This window comes from Ascidiella aspersa, chromosome 4, assembly GCF_963924565.1.
Source record: "Ascidiella aspersa chromosome 4, kaAscAspe10.2, whole genome shotgun sequence".
In the NCBI taxonomy this organism is placed as follows: Eukaryota; Metazoa; Chordata; class Ascidiacea; order Phlebobranchia; family Ascidiidae; genus Ascidiella; species Ascidiella aspersa.
In genome coordinates, this window is record NC_139450.1 from 8,111,968 (window position 1) to 8,130,604 (window position 18,637).

Consider the following 18,637-nt stretch of genomic DNA (forward strand, 5'->3'; position numbering starts at 1 on the left):
GCAAACCTAACAAATGACCTACAGTTAAAAAAAACCTACCAAAATTATACTTTTTTCTGCCACAATAATACATGTGCAGTATTTGTAAAATTAAAAAACAATAAATCAAGTTTATCTACTTCCCTGACGATTCCTTGTCTTGCAATCTAAACCAGAAAATATCACGGCTGCAGTGTTTTCTGATCAGTCCAAACGAAGCACGGTCACTTAAAACAAGCACACAACTTCACAGAAATCCATATATTTGGCGTTCTCTTCAGTTTAGGTGACACAAACGAGAAAAGCTGGCTACACTTTGTTACACGCGTGAACACGAACATTTCTATATGTGATGAAACTTGAAGCGGACGACTGTTAATAAGCACATCGAGTTGTTCAAATTAGAACTGCGTACATTTTTGATCGTTTTTTGGCAAATTTAAGCGTGAGCGGTGCGTTGACATTTGTGAAACAAGTTCGGCAACAAAAAACTGTTTAACTACTGAAGCAACGCACTAGAATCGAGTGGGAATATAACAGTAATTAAGCAGAAATACGCCAGCATGACAAAATTGAACAGTAGCAAGTCAGTTGAATTTTTATCGAGAAAAGACCTGTACAAGTGTACATAGTGTTTAAACGTTAATACCCAGAATAGCAAATGAAAGAGAGTAAATTTGGTGCTTGGTAATGCGTAGCACAACATTTTATTTCTATTTTGATCTTTACTAATAGGAAAGTATAAAAAGTACAATGAAAATATTCGGTAAATATGCAAAACCGTGGTGAATTCTGGATTTTGGACTGGCACACAGCTTGAATTTTACTACGACACCATTTTCATACGACAGAAATCGAAATGTCTGTTTTTATTTACAACTTAATTGCGAATTTTTTTGTCGCAGCGAAAAAGAAATACTAAATATTATTGCCCATACAGAAGTAGGGGCATTTTGAACGGTCTTCGCTATTCTACCTATACGTCTTACTAGCCTACATCCTCTACAACCTTTAAATATTATACTGAATACTGATTTTTCCTTAGATTCACACAAAAGTGAAACAAAAACGCCCAGGACTTAAAAAGTGAAACAAAACGCCCAGTACTGACCTAACAAAAAACAAAAAAAAAAAAGTGGTAAAAAAACACAAGAAAAAATTACATTAAAAAAGTACCGAAAAACACAAAAGCGACCGCAAACCGATTTCGACACACAAAAAATTTCGTCTTTAAAATGCCGCTTTCAGACAAAAAATGCCGCTTTTATTTCCTTTACATTGTGGTGACAATCTGGCTCACTTCAATTCGTGGGGAACCCCCCGCGAATTCTTTGTAAGGCGGAGGTGATCGACCTTCTTCGGACGAACTACTCGACGAAATGTCGCCCGATTTGGGGTCAAAGTTAACCCGGTCGATGACCCCTGACCCCGACGATCCGCCGAAAATGTCCCGGACCCGGCTCCGGCAGTTCCCGGGCCCGTTGCGGACCATCGGGCCGTGGTGGTCGCGGTACACTGGCTGGATGGCGGTGGAGAGTCGCTGCCGAGAAAAACGTTTTTTTTAGTCAAGAGGAAAAAACTAGGGAGGGTAAAACTTTATGGTTTTACAAAATTATGAAAAAACTTAATCCGGAACATAGTTTAAAGTTAGGTATTCATTTAATGACTTGTCGAATCATTCAGAAACTAACTTGCAAATTTTAATATTTAAATTAAAGACTAGACATTTTTCTCTAAAATAACAAATTACAGCATGATCGGCCAATAATCATATAAAGTCAACCCATGGACTTTAAAATGTTAAATCATGAAAATGGTGGACAAATTTGACTTAAATATAAGAATATATTGTCAAAAGTCTTAAAAACTATAGACTACCTTAATAATAATAACTAGTTTTTTATTTGTGATATGAAGCAAAACAATGCAGTCATCGAGATATCTAGGTATGATTTCAGGTGAACTAAATAAAAAGAACTTGCAGTATCCAAAGTTGTAAAAAGTTTAAAATAAGAACATGATGTCTTCGAAAAGGCTTGTCGAAATCAGTCGTCAAATCCAGATTAGAGAATATACACATTGTGTATATTAACGCTTCAGTTTAAATAATAATTTAACAAAATATACTAAAAACATTGGAGCATAATGGTTGGAGGTTGTAGTAAGACGTAATAAGAATACCAACGCCCATACAGAAGTAGGAATCATTTTGGACGTTTCGATGAACTCTTTATGTTGTAAATGAATGTTGACTATGTTGAAACTAAATAAAGAGTTATTCGAAACGTTCAAACTAATACCTACTTCTGTATGGGCTTTGATATTCTCATTACGTCATACTAAAAACACTTTTCACTCTTACCTCGTATAGGGAGTTCCCCGGCGTGGTTGCGATCTTATACACGGCGTACAGGGGAATACATAGCATCGAAGAGAGGGCGAGCATCCAACCGAAGGAAAGAGCCCACCACGGATACTCGTACGTGCGGTTGTACGTCAGGTTCTTGTGGCTGACCATTGTGAAAATAAGGATCCCCTGCGAATCGATTAAACAAAATGCTTTAGACTTGCCTTACTTAAAATAATCAGCATCAAGTAAATGGCAGAGTGTCGGAAAAAAATTGTAGGTAAAAAAAGTATTTTAGAAATCTTTACAGAAGCTCGCTTGCCTTGATTTAACACTTCGTTTGTCGCTAGTAGTCTTTATGCAGAAAGTTTCACGAAGGATTTTTTAGAATCACAAAAAGTTTCCATTAAGCAAAGAAGTATCGTGAAAAATAGCAAAAAAATGGAAAACAGCAAAACAAACGAAAACGAACCAATTGGTAAAAACTTGTTTTAGACTATCGATTATTATCAAAATAATCAGCATCAAGTAAATTGTGAAGTAACAGGAAAATAATTTGGATGCTACGAGATAAAAATAAATTCGTTTGCCATAGTTTAAAACTTTATTTGGTATGTTGAATGCAGCATTTTTACAGAATATAAGTAGGCCTACGAAAAATTTCTATGCAACAAAACAGCAGCGTAAAATTAGTAGAAGTACGCAATGTGAGATTGCGCACTGCGTAATATAAAGGGTTTTTCAAAGACATTTCGATACAATTCAAGGACATTCAACGAGTTTTTAAGATTCAAAGCCTCTGTGGCAAACCTGTAGAGCTAAGTTCAATGTTAGCTTACCATTGCTATAGCCGGTGTGACGAAGAGCCAGCAATATTTGATAAGAGGTGAGGGCTGGTATCCGATCATGTCTTCAACGTTGCGGAAATAACGGGAGGCGCCTAATGTTAAAAAACAACGGTTGTAGAACCAGACTAACTTGTTGTAATAGGCAAATCGATCATTAGTAATTAAACTATTTTGGTCTTTGTTTTATCCCAATATATAAACTACGCTGTTCGGATTTATAAAAATTTGCTCTAAATTATGACGAAATTTTTTTTAAGAAGAACTGAAAATGCTATTATACAATGGAAAATCGCGTTATTGTCCGTAAAGTTTGGTAACAAATTTTATCTCGAAATTGAAGGGCCACAAAAACCATAACGTGCATTACGGCACACGTTATCGTATGGGCTTGATCGCAGAATACACCTGGTGTATATGAACGTTTCAGTCACTGAGAAATGATTTCAATTTTTCAGCTTGTTGCAAGGGTGCCAAGCTACCAAGAACTGAAAAGCAAGTCTCACCGTAGAGCCAACCCACAGTGACACATTCCCAGAATGACATCCACAGCAAAGTCATTCCGCTGGCCGAGTAGTAATCGAATATCTGGAACACGTACATTCCGCCCTGGAACAAACAAAACGTGGTGATATACGGACCGGCCGACAGAGCCAAAAATTCTAAACTGAAAAATGAAACGTTGTTGTTCCGTTATTAACGTCGAAGATACAAGAAATCATGGTACCCAAACATTAATCAACAATATAATGGCGAAGCTTTGGCGACCCAATTGTATTCACTGAACTTGTGTGAGCGAGAAAAACATAATGCAAATAGCATACATCTCGAGCTAGTGACATTATTCAGGATGCATTTATACAATACCCTTAACGTAACTGAAGTTAAAAAGCGCAATTTAATGAACAAGAAACCCAGTGTTGCAGTTATATTGTTTGGTGGTGTCCAATTTATTGAAATAATAAATATATATTTTTTAACAAATGCTACAATTTTTTCTAAATTTTAAAACGAAATAATCGTCCTATTTAATCGAGAAAAACATCTGATAATGGCGGACCTGTGTTATCATGGAAAGTCCAATAAGGAAGCAGACCGTGCACACGATGGCAGCAAAGAGCATCCTTCTTGGTCGAAGTTGTTTCGGGAAATGATCCATCAATGCAGTGAGCAGTCCCTCTACTCCAACGAACTGAAAAAGGCAATTACAATTTGCGATTTTGAGCCAACATTTTAGGGTGTGGGGAAGCCATGAGCACACTAATCTTCGGACCCGGGTTCGATTCCCCGCCGAGCCAAAAAAAAACACGTGCGGTGATTTTCTGAATCTAAAGCTGGTTTTTACCTTGTAAAACGCCCAAATTAAGCAGAATTATCTGAATGTCTACTTATTGCCATGCTTCGGCTCAAAGATTGTAACAAAGAGTAGGGATGTTTGATACAAAACATTTTTTCTGATACCGATACAAAAATATCGCTAATTGATCCGATACTAAATGACGTCATTATCTTGTTCAGATAAGCAATAAAGACGAAAATGAAACGTTTGAAGGCATTTTTACTAGGTTATCTCACCAAAATTTGCATTAGCGTTAAAATGTTGTTACACTTTGGTGTTAACCTACCATTTTAATATAATATATACATGATTTTGTGGCCCTGTTTGAGGTTATTGGTGGCTAATGGGTGGGGTTGGAAATTGGGTTACGGTTAAAATTATAAGGAGAGTTAGTGATGTACTTAGGGGTGGGGTTTGGAGTTAGTTGAAGTGTTGTTTAGGCCTGATTCTGACCATTTAGGTCTTATTCCGACAGATTTCGGATTTATACCGATTTAAATGGCACTACGACCATTAGGTATTAGTGCTATTTTAGTCTTATTCCGTTACATTCAATATATATTTAGGTAGAATCGTCCCGTTGGATCGCAAATTAAAGCTTAAATTCCTATATTAATTTAGCATTGGTTCGACACTAATGCTACCACTTGGCTTTGGGTATCGGCTACTTAAGGGTATCGGCTACTTTATAACTATTTAAAAGTGACCGTGTAATTGTAATATGGCCTTTTTGAGTTGTATGACAAACGATTACAACAACTGGTGGTTAGTTGGAATCTCGCTACATGTCAGATTGTTCTAGTTTGACGTTGTAGGCAAGACAATCCTTGATTAATCAACTAATTTCGCATTAGCTCCTGAGCCCCCTATAAGCAATTAAAATACATGGAGTAGAAGCACAAGCGCGAGTAATAGGCGATAAGACGTATTGCTTGTGGTCCAATTTTTTTTCAATTCTACTTTGGCTTGAAGAAGCACGGTTATTCGAAAGCTTTTCAAGAGTTTAATTTAATTTTTCGTTAAAAGTGCCACCTGATTTCCGGATTTAGAATTCGACAAATACGGCTACAAACATGGATATGAGTGTTTGAGTAAAATGATCGCTTAACAACAAAATTTGTGTTTAAAACAAGAACAACTGCCATACCTGGCTGTCGAGTCCAAGCAACAGGATCATAATAAAGAAGAGACAGGACCAGAGGGGTGACAGGGGCATCATTGTAACGCCCTTGGGGTAGGCGATGAAGGCCAGGCCAGGGCCCGATTCGGCCACTTTGTCGATAGGAACATTCTGCTCGTGGGCCATGAAGCCCAGGAAAGTGAAAATGACGAAACCAGCGAAGAAACTGGTTCCCGAGTTGACCAGGGCTAGGATCATGCTGTCTCTGAAAGTAGAAAACGCGATGACATTAGAGCATATTGGCTGGAGGTTGTAGTTAGATGGAAAGAATACCAAAGCCCAAACAGAAGTAGGTATAGAATTATCCTTGTTCTGACAAACTGGCAAGAGTAGGATAGGCGAGGATGCCTAAGTGCTACTAATGGTTTTATTATTCATTCTACGTCTAACTACAACCTTATCCATTATGTTTAAATTTATGAGAAAATATTGCCGGTGTTGAGAGTTTCATAATATATTTCATGAAAATGAACAAATATTTATTGGAAACGTTCATAAAATGCTACCTAATTCCAAATTCTTTCTAATTTTTTTTTTTTGAAAAAGATCTTAAGATAATGCCTCGGTGTTGTAGTTTGGCATCGAAACAATATAAAAGCCAGTGCATAAGTAGGCGATACTTATTGAACGTTTCGAATAAATCCTAAGATAATGGCTGGACGTTGTAGTTTGGCGTATATAAAAAAAACATACAGAAGTAAGCAGCATTTTATAAACGTTTCCAATAAATATTTGTTCATTTTCATGAAATATGTTATGAAACTCTCAACACCGCCAATATTTTCTCATAAATTTAAACATAATTGATAAGGTTGTAGTTAGATGTAGAATGAATATTAAAACCATACAGAAGTAGCACTTGTAAGGCGTCCTCGCCTAATCATACTTTTACCAGATTGTCAGATCAAATATATTGGTAGCCTTCTTTAAAGGCATCACCCTTTGCATTACGTGTATTTCAGATCCCCTTTTAGCCCTGGTTAAGACAATTTTTGTTTCTCATGTGACCCCCTGTCAAAAAGAATTGTCCACCCCTACTTTAACACGTTGCTAGACCTGCTGAAAACCGGGACAGAGTATTCCACGTAATACCTGTGCCCCAGGATCAGAGCACAGCTGTTTAACTCACTTGTAGCAGTTGTTGTTGTAGACGTTGTAGCTTCCGAGGGCCGATAAAGCTCCCAGTGCGATCGCGTATGAGAAGAATACTTGGGTTCCAGCGTCAATCCACACCTACAGCAATTGGTGCGTTAATAAGGCGACAAACTTCGCAGTGGTTCAGTTACACAACTGACGTTTGCCAAAACTTTTTTATCAGTTTTTTTGTACGTGTCCGTTACGTTGTTGATTTCAATGTTAAATGAAGAGAGCATATTGGTTGGAGGTTTTAGTTGGACGTAGTGGGAATATCAAAGCCTATATAGAAGTAGGAGTTTTTGGAACGCTTCGAATATCTCTTTATTAAGTTTCAACGTGGTCCAAAATGATTAAAGAGATATTCGAACATTTAAAATGTTACCTATATCTATGAGTGCTTTGTGTGGCAATTATGGAAAATATAAAACTTCTATGGTTAACTGTTCTAAACAGCTCTACACTCCACAAGGTTATATCAAACTCAAACGCAATCTAACGTGTTCTAACTACGGGATTTATGTCGCGACATGTAAATTATGTAAAAATCAGTATGTCGGCCAAACAAAAAATAAATTCTCTACAAGATGGACCGCACATAGAAACCATTGGAAAAAGTTTGACATTTCAGGCAATAATGACCAATCTGCCCTCTTACGACACTACGCCACACATCACATTAATGAACTAGAAAGAAAACCCCCAATACACGAGTGTTACAATGTAACATTTGTTGCACAACCCGAAATGGTCCAGCTGGACTTTCATGAGGACATTTGGTTAAATAAAATAGGAGCTACCATCAATATTCAGAACATTATAACACCCACTATTAAATAATCCTTGCACCTTACGTTTTTTTCTCTTTTCTTGACCTACTTTTGCGCGACCTCAGAATTTCTTTGCGTTTTCTTGGCGTTGTTTTGCTTCAGGCATTGTGATTCCGTTTATTATAGTAGCTCTTTATTTTGCCATTTTAACGTCAGTATTGGTTAACTGCTCTACTGAACTGTATTGTAATTCTGTTATTGGCTTTTTAAACTTTTGAATAGTTTTATTTTATTTTATTTATATATAATTTTGGTGTTTCGTTGTGTTTGTAGTATATTAGCAGAACTGACGATGCTTTTTGCGTAACTATAGTATTCTGCTTTTGTTGAATAAAGTTGTTTTTGGATCTCTTTTACAACCCTTGTGGTTTTGCTTGAATCTATATCTATGAGCTTTGAAATTTCTCCTAGAAATAAAGTGTATTTGGGGAATCCGTTTTTAGTAAGCAATACTACAAGATTAACAAACAAAACAAATTTAGTTTTTTTTCGATAGAAACATGTATGTTTTTGAGTTTTCGAAATCTTGCTTCGAACCAATCTCAATAAATCTAACTATGTGAAGAATTGCAATCAGCGACCCAACCAAATCAAACGGCGGGTCGCGACCCATAGGTTGAGAATCTCCAAAGTATCTGAAGAGTCGGGTATTGACCGCGATCCGAAAATTATCGTACGACTCTCAACAACTGCCGTACCTGGGCTTCGTGCAGCTTTGTCCAGTTTGGCTTCAGGTAGAATTCAATCCCAACCGACGCCCCGGGTAAGGTGGCTCCCCTTATCATCAGACAGAAGAGAACAACGTACGGGAAAAGCGCCGTGAAGTAGACGACCTAAAAAGTCGAGGTTACAATCGGAATGAAATGGCAAGTATCGAACATCGCGAACAAGGTTTATTGGCTACAAAAAGAACTTGGCACGCTTGGCTGAATGCACATTTTATCTCACATACCATCTGTTATTTTTCTATTACCAAAGGAAGGAAAAGCTGATTTTTGGTTAATCGTAGCATTCACGTTTTCTGTGTAGGTATAGTATCATATAAAATAATATTAAATACAAGTTTCATTTATAATTTCGATTCTACTTGGGAAAACCAAGCGGTATTTTTCGTGTTTTTATTTTGTCCTTAAAATATCGCACAGTTTTATTGTATGTCGCGTGTTAGTTATATCTGCCGAAGTTCACTTTTTACGGATTTAAGGGTCGTTCTCTTGTTTTCAGGTTGCGTAGCACTTTCAGGAAGACATACTTAAGTTGACGATAGAAATATCTTAAAAGGCGCATTATTTGTAGCTTTTTTTATCTTAAAAGGCGCATTATTGGTAGCTTTTTGGGCTGTTATTTTTTGTAAGTTTTGGTTACCTCATTTTTTACATAAACACGTAATTGGTTATAAAGATAACATATTTCCTTAGGTAAACTACAACGTTCTGTTCAACACAAATTGGGTTCAAGTCATTTGCAATCAAAATTTACCACGTATAATTTCCAAGCATTTTTTTAAGTTTTTATGTTACGTCCAAGCCAAAACTGATATTCAAAAAAAAACTTGGTCACCCCTTCTCAGTCAAGATTTTAGTCCGTACACCAGTGTTTGTCAGCCTTTTATGGCTAGCGGCACCCGTTAGAAATAAAAAATAAATTGCGGTACCCCTACAAGATTTTCCCGTAAGTAATTCACTAAATGTCACAATAAACGGAACTGGAACAACACCCACCAACCCTACACAACGTAGGAAGTTATAATAGGGTTTATTCCACTCCTAATCTTTACAACAAAAAAATTGTGAGAGTTGAGCAAGAACTAGATACCTAAAGATTCTTAAATACCTCTCGGCACCCTTAAGCATTAGAAATGGCACCCCAGGGTGCCGAGGCACCCCGGTTGTGAACCACTGCCGCACACAGTAAAGTTGACTTTATTTCCCGCTTTACCTTTCCAGTGGCTCTTACTCCCTTGCAGATGCACACGTACACGGTGATCCAAGCGATGAGGAGGCACAGGGCAAGCTCCCATCTGATGCTTCCTGGATCCGTGATCTTCTCGGTGATCTGAAGGACTTCACGCCTGGCCGAGAGGAAGAAGATGTCATGGGAGCAAACATTTTTTAGTGATTTACCTTTTGATTATATCAGTGATCTATATGCAGGATTGCCACACTAGTTTTTGAAAAAATTCATAGATTTTTTAAAGGAAATTAGGAGTTTTTTTTAAGACCTAAAATTAGATCGCTCGACGTTGTTTGGATGTAATTGGAAAACAGAACAAGATAAATGCCACGGTCAACATAATTAAAAAAAACTTTTTAACGACGTTATTTCAAAAAACACATAACTTTAGCTGGACATATTCAAATACTTTTGGTCATACATAGGCTTTTTCAAGGACTTTTCAATACGTTAATCAATTCAAATACATTCAAAGACCTTTAAAGGTTCATAGACTTTGTGACAACTGTCTATAATGCATATGTGACTGGTGCTTCCTAACCAAGTAATTAAACCGAGTACGTATACAAAGTGTTTCCCTATGAAATGATGTCATCACTCAATCTGTGAACAGTTGTCCGCGAATTCACTATGCATTTTCAACAAGCGTTTTACAAGGTGCGAACTTTGTATATGTTGATTGACACTTTTAATTTAGTGTAATGCGTTGTTCACGTTTGTGTAATATGTATACCTGGGTGTTTTTCTTTTACCTTTAAATTGTTTTTTTTAGGAGATAATTTTTTTCCGCTTGTATAAAACGGTATTTTTATTTAGCTTTAAATGGCAATGGCTTTCATCGATTCTGTGCTTAAGCACCGGATTTAAGTTGAATTTTTTAGGAACTGGAACTCTGTTGTAACACAGTAAAACATGTCTAAAAAGCAGCAAAGTCAAGTGTATATCAGTCTTTACAATTGCAGCAATGGCAAGTTTGCATCACAACAACTATAAAACAATCGCGATTCAGAGAAAATGCTGACGACCCAAAGGTTACTTTTAAAGGCCACGATAAAGTTTACATGGATTCACTACCGTAGTTATTAGCCGAGATACCAAGAGGATGTTTCTATCGGCATTTACACTCCCACGATATACGCGCTTATACCGTCTCAGAAGAGGTCCATATAAAACCATGCATAGCTAATAGAGCCTCCTTGATTTTCTTGGAACTGAGGATTACTGGGTTCGGGTCACACGAGAATACGACGGGTTTAAGCGGCCAATAAAAAGCTTTCGGCTCGCTTTTGAGATTAATATACTTTAAGAGTTGGAAAAGTCGGGACGTTTTTTTAAGCCGGCTTTGTAAACTGGTCAACAAAGTTAATTAGCGCTTAAAGGTTGTTTTTCTGGCAAAAATGTGTATTGTTTTTGGTTTATGGGGAAGTCTAGTCCTTGAGGCCGTATAAAATCGGCTGCCTATACGGCGCGTGGCATGCTGTTTTTATAACCCAAGAAATACTTTTAATGTGTTTGTGTATTGGTTTACGCAAATATAATCGCGCCTCATTTGGGTTCACGCAAACTATCAAAAAAAATCGAAACAGTCCACTTAAAGCTTTTAGTGAATTTAGTCCTATGTTTGTTGCAAGGTCAAATGCGGCATTTTGAATTGTATTGAAAGTGTTGGTTTCAGGTTGTGTAAGGTCATTCAAAACCTTTTTTAACCAAAGGCTTTAGGGTTTACTTACTCCCAAAATTCGATGATTGGTGACGTCATAGTGGTGACGTTGTGAGAAGTTTGGTTGAAACCAGTCTGGTTCACACTGGTCCCTGCAAAAACACACCATTTTAGTCATTGTTTTTACATTTAAACCACTAAAATGCATAATTGGTAATTAAAAAAGGCATTGCACACACACAGTTTGTGTAACTTTTTTTTAGCCTGGTAACAGAAAACTTCTCTAATATTTTAATTTGCATTAGGACACGTCAATTCTTTGACCTCTCTGACCAGAATTGCTAACTTTGAGTATTCTGCTGTTACTGATCAGGAACTAAGGTCGGAATTTATCTTGCCAGGGTCAGGGTGATTCCTATTATCACATATTCAGTGCAACACGTCAGTTCATTCCAATTTAGATAAACTGATAATGTCATTTATTTACATTGCGAAATGCATATTTACATTAAAAGTTTTAAACCTTGCTGATTTTGGTTTGAAGCGGAGCGCTTCTCAAGCTATTATAAAATTTTAGAACTTTATAGTCGGCATTATGTGTTCTGTTGGAGTGCAAGATTATGTTGTGGAAACACATACTAAACACGTCAATTCATCACAATTTGTGACTCTTCTCGCCTACAGCTCTGCTAGCACCACAATCCTGATGACCCGACTATAGTTTCGATAATAACCGTTCCGCAGGCAGACGGTGTTCATTAAACTTTCGACCCTTACCGTTGGCAAGAGCAGTGAAGTTGGTGGTGCAGGCCTCAGTGTTCCACCAATTGCCGCACGTGGCCCAGGGTAGGACCGCATTAAAGGAGCGGTACAGGTAGTAGATGGCCCAGGTGAGCACCATTATGTAATAGCAGTTGCAGAAGAACACGATTATCGTGGACGAAAAGCCAATACCTGGGTCGGAAAGGGGACGATAAAGTTATTGCAGTTAAGGTCGTCCTATACCTATAGTATCGAATTAACTCCAGACTGTTTGGGTTTGTATTGAATAGGTAAAACACGTAATTAATATACAAAGCAACGATATGTGAAACAGAATTATCTACAATGCCATAAGATTAAGACATAATACAGATAGAAACGCAGTAAACGGCATGACAGAAATAAGATCTAAAATTGTCTGAAGAAGATCCTGCCTGGCATCGGCGGCATTAGTGCCGACGTTTGGGCGCCCCAGCTTGAACGGCAAATTATTACAGGAGTTAGTGATAAAATAATGGGTAGGCTTTGGGGTTAGGTCCCTATTTTGGTCATTTAGGTCTTATTCCGGCGGGTTAGGTCATATTCCGATTTAGACGTTATTACGACTATTAGGTATTAGTGCTATTTTGGTCTTATTCCGAAGTGTGTTTTATTCCGACATTGATGTTTTTATAATTTGTGTCTTTGGGGGGACTTAAGTTATTTATGAGTATACTTGGAAAGAAACAGGCTTAAAGCTTGGCTTAATATATACAACTTGTGTTATTTTATGTGTAAACAACGTTTTTTTACAGGCATTCCAAGAGCAACATTAGTACACTATTTTGGTCACTATTTTGTCTTGTCAAGAATGGCTGCTTGGCCAACCTTTTTTGGTCCTTCCAAATAATCCGGCCCGAACTTTTACGTACGCTGGGGTGTACACACGACTAAAGGACATACAAAAAATAAGCGGCTATCATGTAAAACGACTCCCTTTTCCGACACGCGATTGTCCAGTTTAGAAAACACAAAAGGTGCATCGCCTGCGTTCCAAACGAAAACGGATCCACGGCGCGGACAGCGACAGCGTGGATGGCGCGAGCGCTGGACTACGTCACAATGAGCTTAGGGCGCGAAACAATGGCCGCTGCGCTAATTATAGCGTCATAATCGGGCGCAATGTGTAACCTGACGCTGTTATGGCAGCCCACGGTGAAATTCCACCCGAGCGAAAGGACGTGTACCTTGGCGACGTGTGATACGTATTGACCCCTGTACACGTTTCTGTGCCGGCTTAAAGAATAACCCAGGGTTGCCGCACACTTAAGAAGTTTAAATACTTTTCAAGGGAAAATTATGGGTTTTAAAATACCTAAAATTGGATCGCTCGACGTGTTTTGGATATAGTTGGAAAGCAAAATAGTAGGAACTGAATGGTCTACAAAATATTAAACCCTTGGACTCTTTACATATTCGTTATAAAACAAGTCGGTCCTTTCTTGCCACTGTTCAAAAATACGTCTTAAAATCATGCGCTATTCTTATAACGATATTCTTATAACGTCTTACTACAACCTCCAACCATTATGCTACAAAGTAAAATAAAAAAATGAAACATAAAAAAAAACATCAAATTGTAGTAACATCAAATGCTAGCTTCGCTAGGGATTTTGCTGTTTATGATCAGGAATTAAGGTAGACATTTTTCTTGCAAGGGTGTAGGTCAGTGTTTCTTAACCTTTTTAGCGCTCGTACCCTTTGAGCTTTCATGAAACTTTCTCGTACCCTCTGTCTACAATAGCCGACGGAATAAATTAAATTGTAATAATAGGAATTTTAACTTCAGAGTTGAATGCATGTATTAAATACAATCTTGTAAGTTCAACAATGTTTACAACACACAAACAATATAGATCAATTTACTAATGTTCTTTTGTTGTTGCTTTTTGTACTTGTTACGCATTCTTCACAAATTTGCCTAAATAGCGCATAATTTCACACTGCGTGCTTTGGTGCTTTGTACCACCAAGAGGTACATGTACCCCTGGTTAAGAATCCCAGGTCTAGGTGATTTCCATTATCACATATTCAGTACAGCCACTCATACAGTTTCACCTTTCATGAGCGGACAGATCCCCCAGATTCCGATCCCTCCCTGCTTCATAAACTGGCCGAGCGAAACCTCCAGGAAGAAAACCGGGACTCCGCTGGTGACGATGAAGAGCAAATAAGGGATGAGGAAGGCTCCTGGGGAACAATAGGATTGTAAGAACTACCGAATATTTAAGTCAAGTCATTTTGCCAAAAGACTTAAGTCAAGTTAAGTCATTTTGCCAAAAGACTTAAGTCAAGTTAAGTGAATTTGCATAAAAGACTTAAGTCAAGTCATTTTGCCCTAAAGATCTAAGTCGAGTCATTTTGCCCAAAAGATTAAAGTCAGGTCATTTTGCCCAAAAGATCCAAGTTAAATCATTCTGCCTAAAAGACTTAGGTCAAGTCAAGCCATTTTGCCCAAAGGACGCAAGGCAAGTCATTTTACCCGAAAGACTTAAGTTAAGTCAAGTAATTTTGCATAAAAGACTTAAGTCAAGTTAAGTAATGTTGCTCAAAAGACCTAAGTCAAGTCAAGTCATTTTAATAAAGGACCGGATAACCCTAGGATTTGGCGATAGCCGTCAGGATTTAAATTTTTGTGACGAACTTCATTTACTTGAAGATTATACAAAACGAAAAAAAAGTTAAATTATTTAAAAACATGTTCAACTTTAAAAAATTGTTTTTAGTAAAACAGTTTGTTAACTTTTGCACTCAACACAAATTTGCAGTGTTTTTACAGCTCCTTATTTAAAAAAAATGATTTTAACATATAAAATACAAAGCAAAAATTATGACTTGAGAAATGAAAAATATTAAAAAAAAACTTTGATTTTAGAATGAATTATAAAAACTATGTATCACTTAAAAGTTAAAACTATAAAAAAACTGCAAATTATACGACTATAATAGTATTTTAGCAACCAAGCGTCTCGCCTATTGCTCGACCATTTGTCCCCAAACACCCCCAGATAACCCGACCCCCCAATAGCCCCTCATTGATGACGTGCACAATCTTTCGCAAGTCGAGTGCCCTTTGTGGGTCAATTACCCTCTAGCGATTCCCATCACCAACCCTTACGCCTAATATTAAAGTACTTCATTTCTTGTTGCAATGTCGAAAGCCCTTATATCCTAACACTTGGCTTGCCGCGAAACCAACTACAGTGGTTAGCTATACGGTCGACGTTGGATTCGATTCAGGGCGTCTTTAGTAGTTTTTCTCCTGTATATGGCCGGCGGTATTGGCTTAATTTGACATTTAATACCTTGTATTTCTTTTCGCTCCCATTCCATTTCGAATAATATATAGTTGGAATAGATACCATGTATTCATATACATGGCTGCATGTCGTCACCATTTGGTGCATGTCGCCACCAGTGGGTGCATGGCGTCACGCGTTCAGCAAAGATGACGTCACTAAAGTCTCAACGCCGTTAAAATGCGTAAAATCAGCGTTCCCGCTGTTTACAAGCCATATATGAGTAATGTTACCCACCCATCTAAAAGTCTGGATTTCAACGGCAAAAAACGATTTCTAAACCTACATATATGTTTTTTAGTGGATTGAAACAGAACGAGGTTTGGTTGAAACTTGAAAGTCAGTTATGCAAGACCACGCGAGTGGAATTTTAATTTTTGACATAACCGTATATTTTCTGGGGGGGGCCAGGCAAATCTTGGCAATTCTTTTTTCGTGGGATTAGAGTCGGGTTAAGGTGAAAGCCATTAGACGCCGCAGCGCAATGGCAATCGTAATTATCGAATCTTTGAGTCATTTTGTCGCAGGGCAATTCTTTCTGTCTGTTGAAAAGGCTGGTTGGGCTACGCCAGACAGTAGTAATTGGTGTTTTTTAGATTAGAATCAGGTACATTTGAAGCGTTCTAAGCACGGAACCTGAATAAACTTTTTTTTTTTTTTTTATTGCCATTAGGCCCTCCCGTCGAACCATTGACATTTAGGTTTTCTTGAGGCATACAAAAAAAGTTTAACATACTTGTGAGAAGAACAATTTTCCAGTTCTCCTAATCGCATAAAGGTAGGTATTATGAACAGTGAAATTAACAAGAGAGAAATTAAAGTGAAAGAACGTGTGATAATTTCACATGAACGAGTTTTACCTCTAATCTATCGCTTATAATTCTAATTATATAATTTCCGCCGAAATTCTTGGGATATAAGTGAGGTTTAAAAAACCTATATTTGCGGTTACGCGATTTAAATACTACGCTGTTTATTTCGAGTTTGTTGCCCTTCTGATGGCACAAAATAAAAATAAAACCTTCGAATGTCAGTTTGAAGTTTGGCCAGAAAAAAAATAAATGCAGGCACGAAACTTTTAACACCGCAGAGATCAACTTTTATTATTCTTTTACCGGGGCTGATAGAAATTAGTTTGTCTTATTAAACAGCAAATTTCTGCTGAATTACAGGTTGGAAAACTGCGCTACGCTTGTTTTGATATTTTCGGAATATAGTTTGTCGGACAAGTGCACTTAAGTCGCTGTTTTTAAATGATTTGACTCGAAATAAGACCGTTATCGTTGGTCGGTACGACTTTAGAAGTTTTAGAACACACGTTGTGCATAGGAATGTTTCAGCTGACAAGAACAACAGCCTTATTCGTATAAAAGCTCCCACAAAAACCACCAACCAACCCACCTCCACCGTTCTTGTAGCACAGATATGGAAACCTCCAAACGTTTCCAAGTCCAACTGCGAATCCAACGCAAGACAGGATAAAGTCCAGCTTGTGGTCCCAAGTGTCTCGCTCCTTCAGCTTCTTCTCTCCCACTCTCACTCCCACTTCCTCCTCCTCCGAGGAGGAGATGCAAAGCGCCTCGTCGCTTTTTTCTTCGCATCGTTGCGAAGGGACGAGGACCGGAGAAGTATCCGGGTCTGCAGCGCCGGTGCGTTTTTCTTCTCTCCCTTCCTCGCTGCTGACAACGCTCGCGTCTTCTGTGCTTGGCACAAGGCGTCTACTCTCTTCGGGACTTTCCATTTGGCCGATGTCCTTAATGAAAAAACACGGTTAAATTTTTTTGGCATCTTTTCTAGGGCTTTACTGGCTACGGTTTCAATTCTGCCACTAGTTTAGAGGCCCTTTGAACGCTTGTATGATTTTTTTTTGTGTTGTAAGGCGAATTTAGTGAAAAACATTTTTACGGGTAATAACTGCCAGTTCAACGAGGACAACCCGAGTACTTGGTTTCGGCACGAGGATTGCCATTTTTTAGTACCCGACTGTGAGTTTTGTTGTGTGGCACTATTAAAGAGCTTAAGTGGTTTCAAATATACTTTATAATTTCACGATCATAACGACCAGGGGTGCGCCGAATGTAACACCAGCCTGTGCTCGGATTGGCCGGAAGTTTATTTGTTCCTAATATTCGACCGAGGCGATAAATTGTGCACATTAAAGCCGGGTTCTACAAAACTGAACGCAGTTACATTTTCCATCCAAACTATGTGGGATCAAAGTTCGTTTTTGTCGAAAATCCATCAAACAAATGTCTCATGTTTAATAGGAAACAACTGGTTTCGTTAAAGAATACTTTCTTCTGATAATATAACTCAAAAAATGGCGTCATGGTAACTAGGGTATTACCATAGAGGTGGGACCCAACATATAGCCTTGAAGACAATTATACATTTAAATGACATTTATATTTATATGATGGTGGCAAAATATAAGACATCGCAATTAACTGATATATAATAGACTATTATTGTCAGTTACCTTGAGGTACTGCTAAAAAGAAACAATATTTTTAAAGCGACTCACCATCGGACTAGAAGGTGACAGGATGTCTCCTAAACTCGCTGGTTTCTTTATTTCTTTCTTCAGGGTCTAGAAGTCAAAATACGGAAATGCTTGGAAGCAAGTGTGTAAGGGATTGGATCGCAACGGCAAAAAAATTGGGTCGCTTGTTTTGTGGTATTAAAAGCAGTCGATGAAACACTTGAAGGTGAAAAGACGGAAATATCTCATTTCGCTAACGCAACACTCAATTGCAGGCGCCTGCAAGAGGCATAACTTGGCTCCTCGACGCACTTTTTTCGACTAGACAACACGTATTACTTTCACTTAAAAGATCTGCAATTATACAAACAACATTAGTTTGGCCTTTAATATGACCGGAGGTTGTACTTAGACGTACAATAATAGTAAAACCCATATTGAAGGAGGTGTTATTTTGTGAACGTTTCGAAAAAATCCTAAAGGCTGAAGGTTGTAGCTATAAACGTATATTGAATAGCAAAGCCCATACACTCATAAAGCGAGCATAAAGATTTCGAGTAGCAAAAAAAATTCTACAAAGATTTATTCGAAACTTTTAAAAATGCTTCATATATCTGTTTCAGCTTTGAAAACATTCTAAATTTCGAGGCCAGCTTAGCAATAAGCTTTGAAGAACACCTAACAAAGATTCGTATAAATCGCCCTGCTTATAACGTCATTTTAACACGCCAATCTCAGGCTGTAAGTTTTTATTACATTCTATGGCAGTGTTTCTTAACCTTTTGGCG

At 37.8% G+C, this 18,637-nt stretch overlaps 1 protein-coding gene across 1 annotated transcript; it reads right to left on the reverse strand.

Moving 5' to 3' along the window:
* Positions 1-1,144: 1,144 nt before the first annotated feature.
* LOC146146969 (sodium- and chloride-dependent creatine transporter 1-like) lies at positions 1,145-18,295 on the reverse strand. The gene is made up of 14 exons (XM_083387559.1): positions 17,892-18,295; positions 16,769-17,120; positions 14,127-14,258; positions 12,045-12,221; positions 11,338-11,419; positions 9,593-9,725; positions 8,353-8,487; positions 6,820-6,923; positions 5,658-5,895; positions 4,232-4,363; positions 3,678-3,780; positions 3,166-3,266; positions 2,342-2,515; positions 1,145-1,519 (listed from the first exon to the last, which is right to left on the reverse strand). The coding sequence occupies exons 1-14, from the start codon at positions 17,892-17,894 to the stop codon at positions 1,253-1,255; spliced, it is 2,133 nt and encodes a 710-aa protein (XP_083243685.1). The 5' UTR covers positions 17,895-18,295; the 3' UTR covers positions 1,145-1,252.
* Positions 18,296-18,637: the final 342 nt, after the last annotated feature.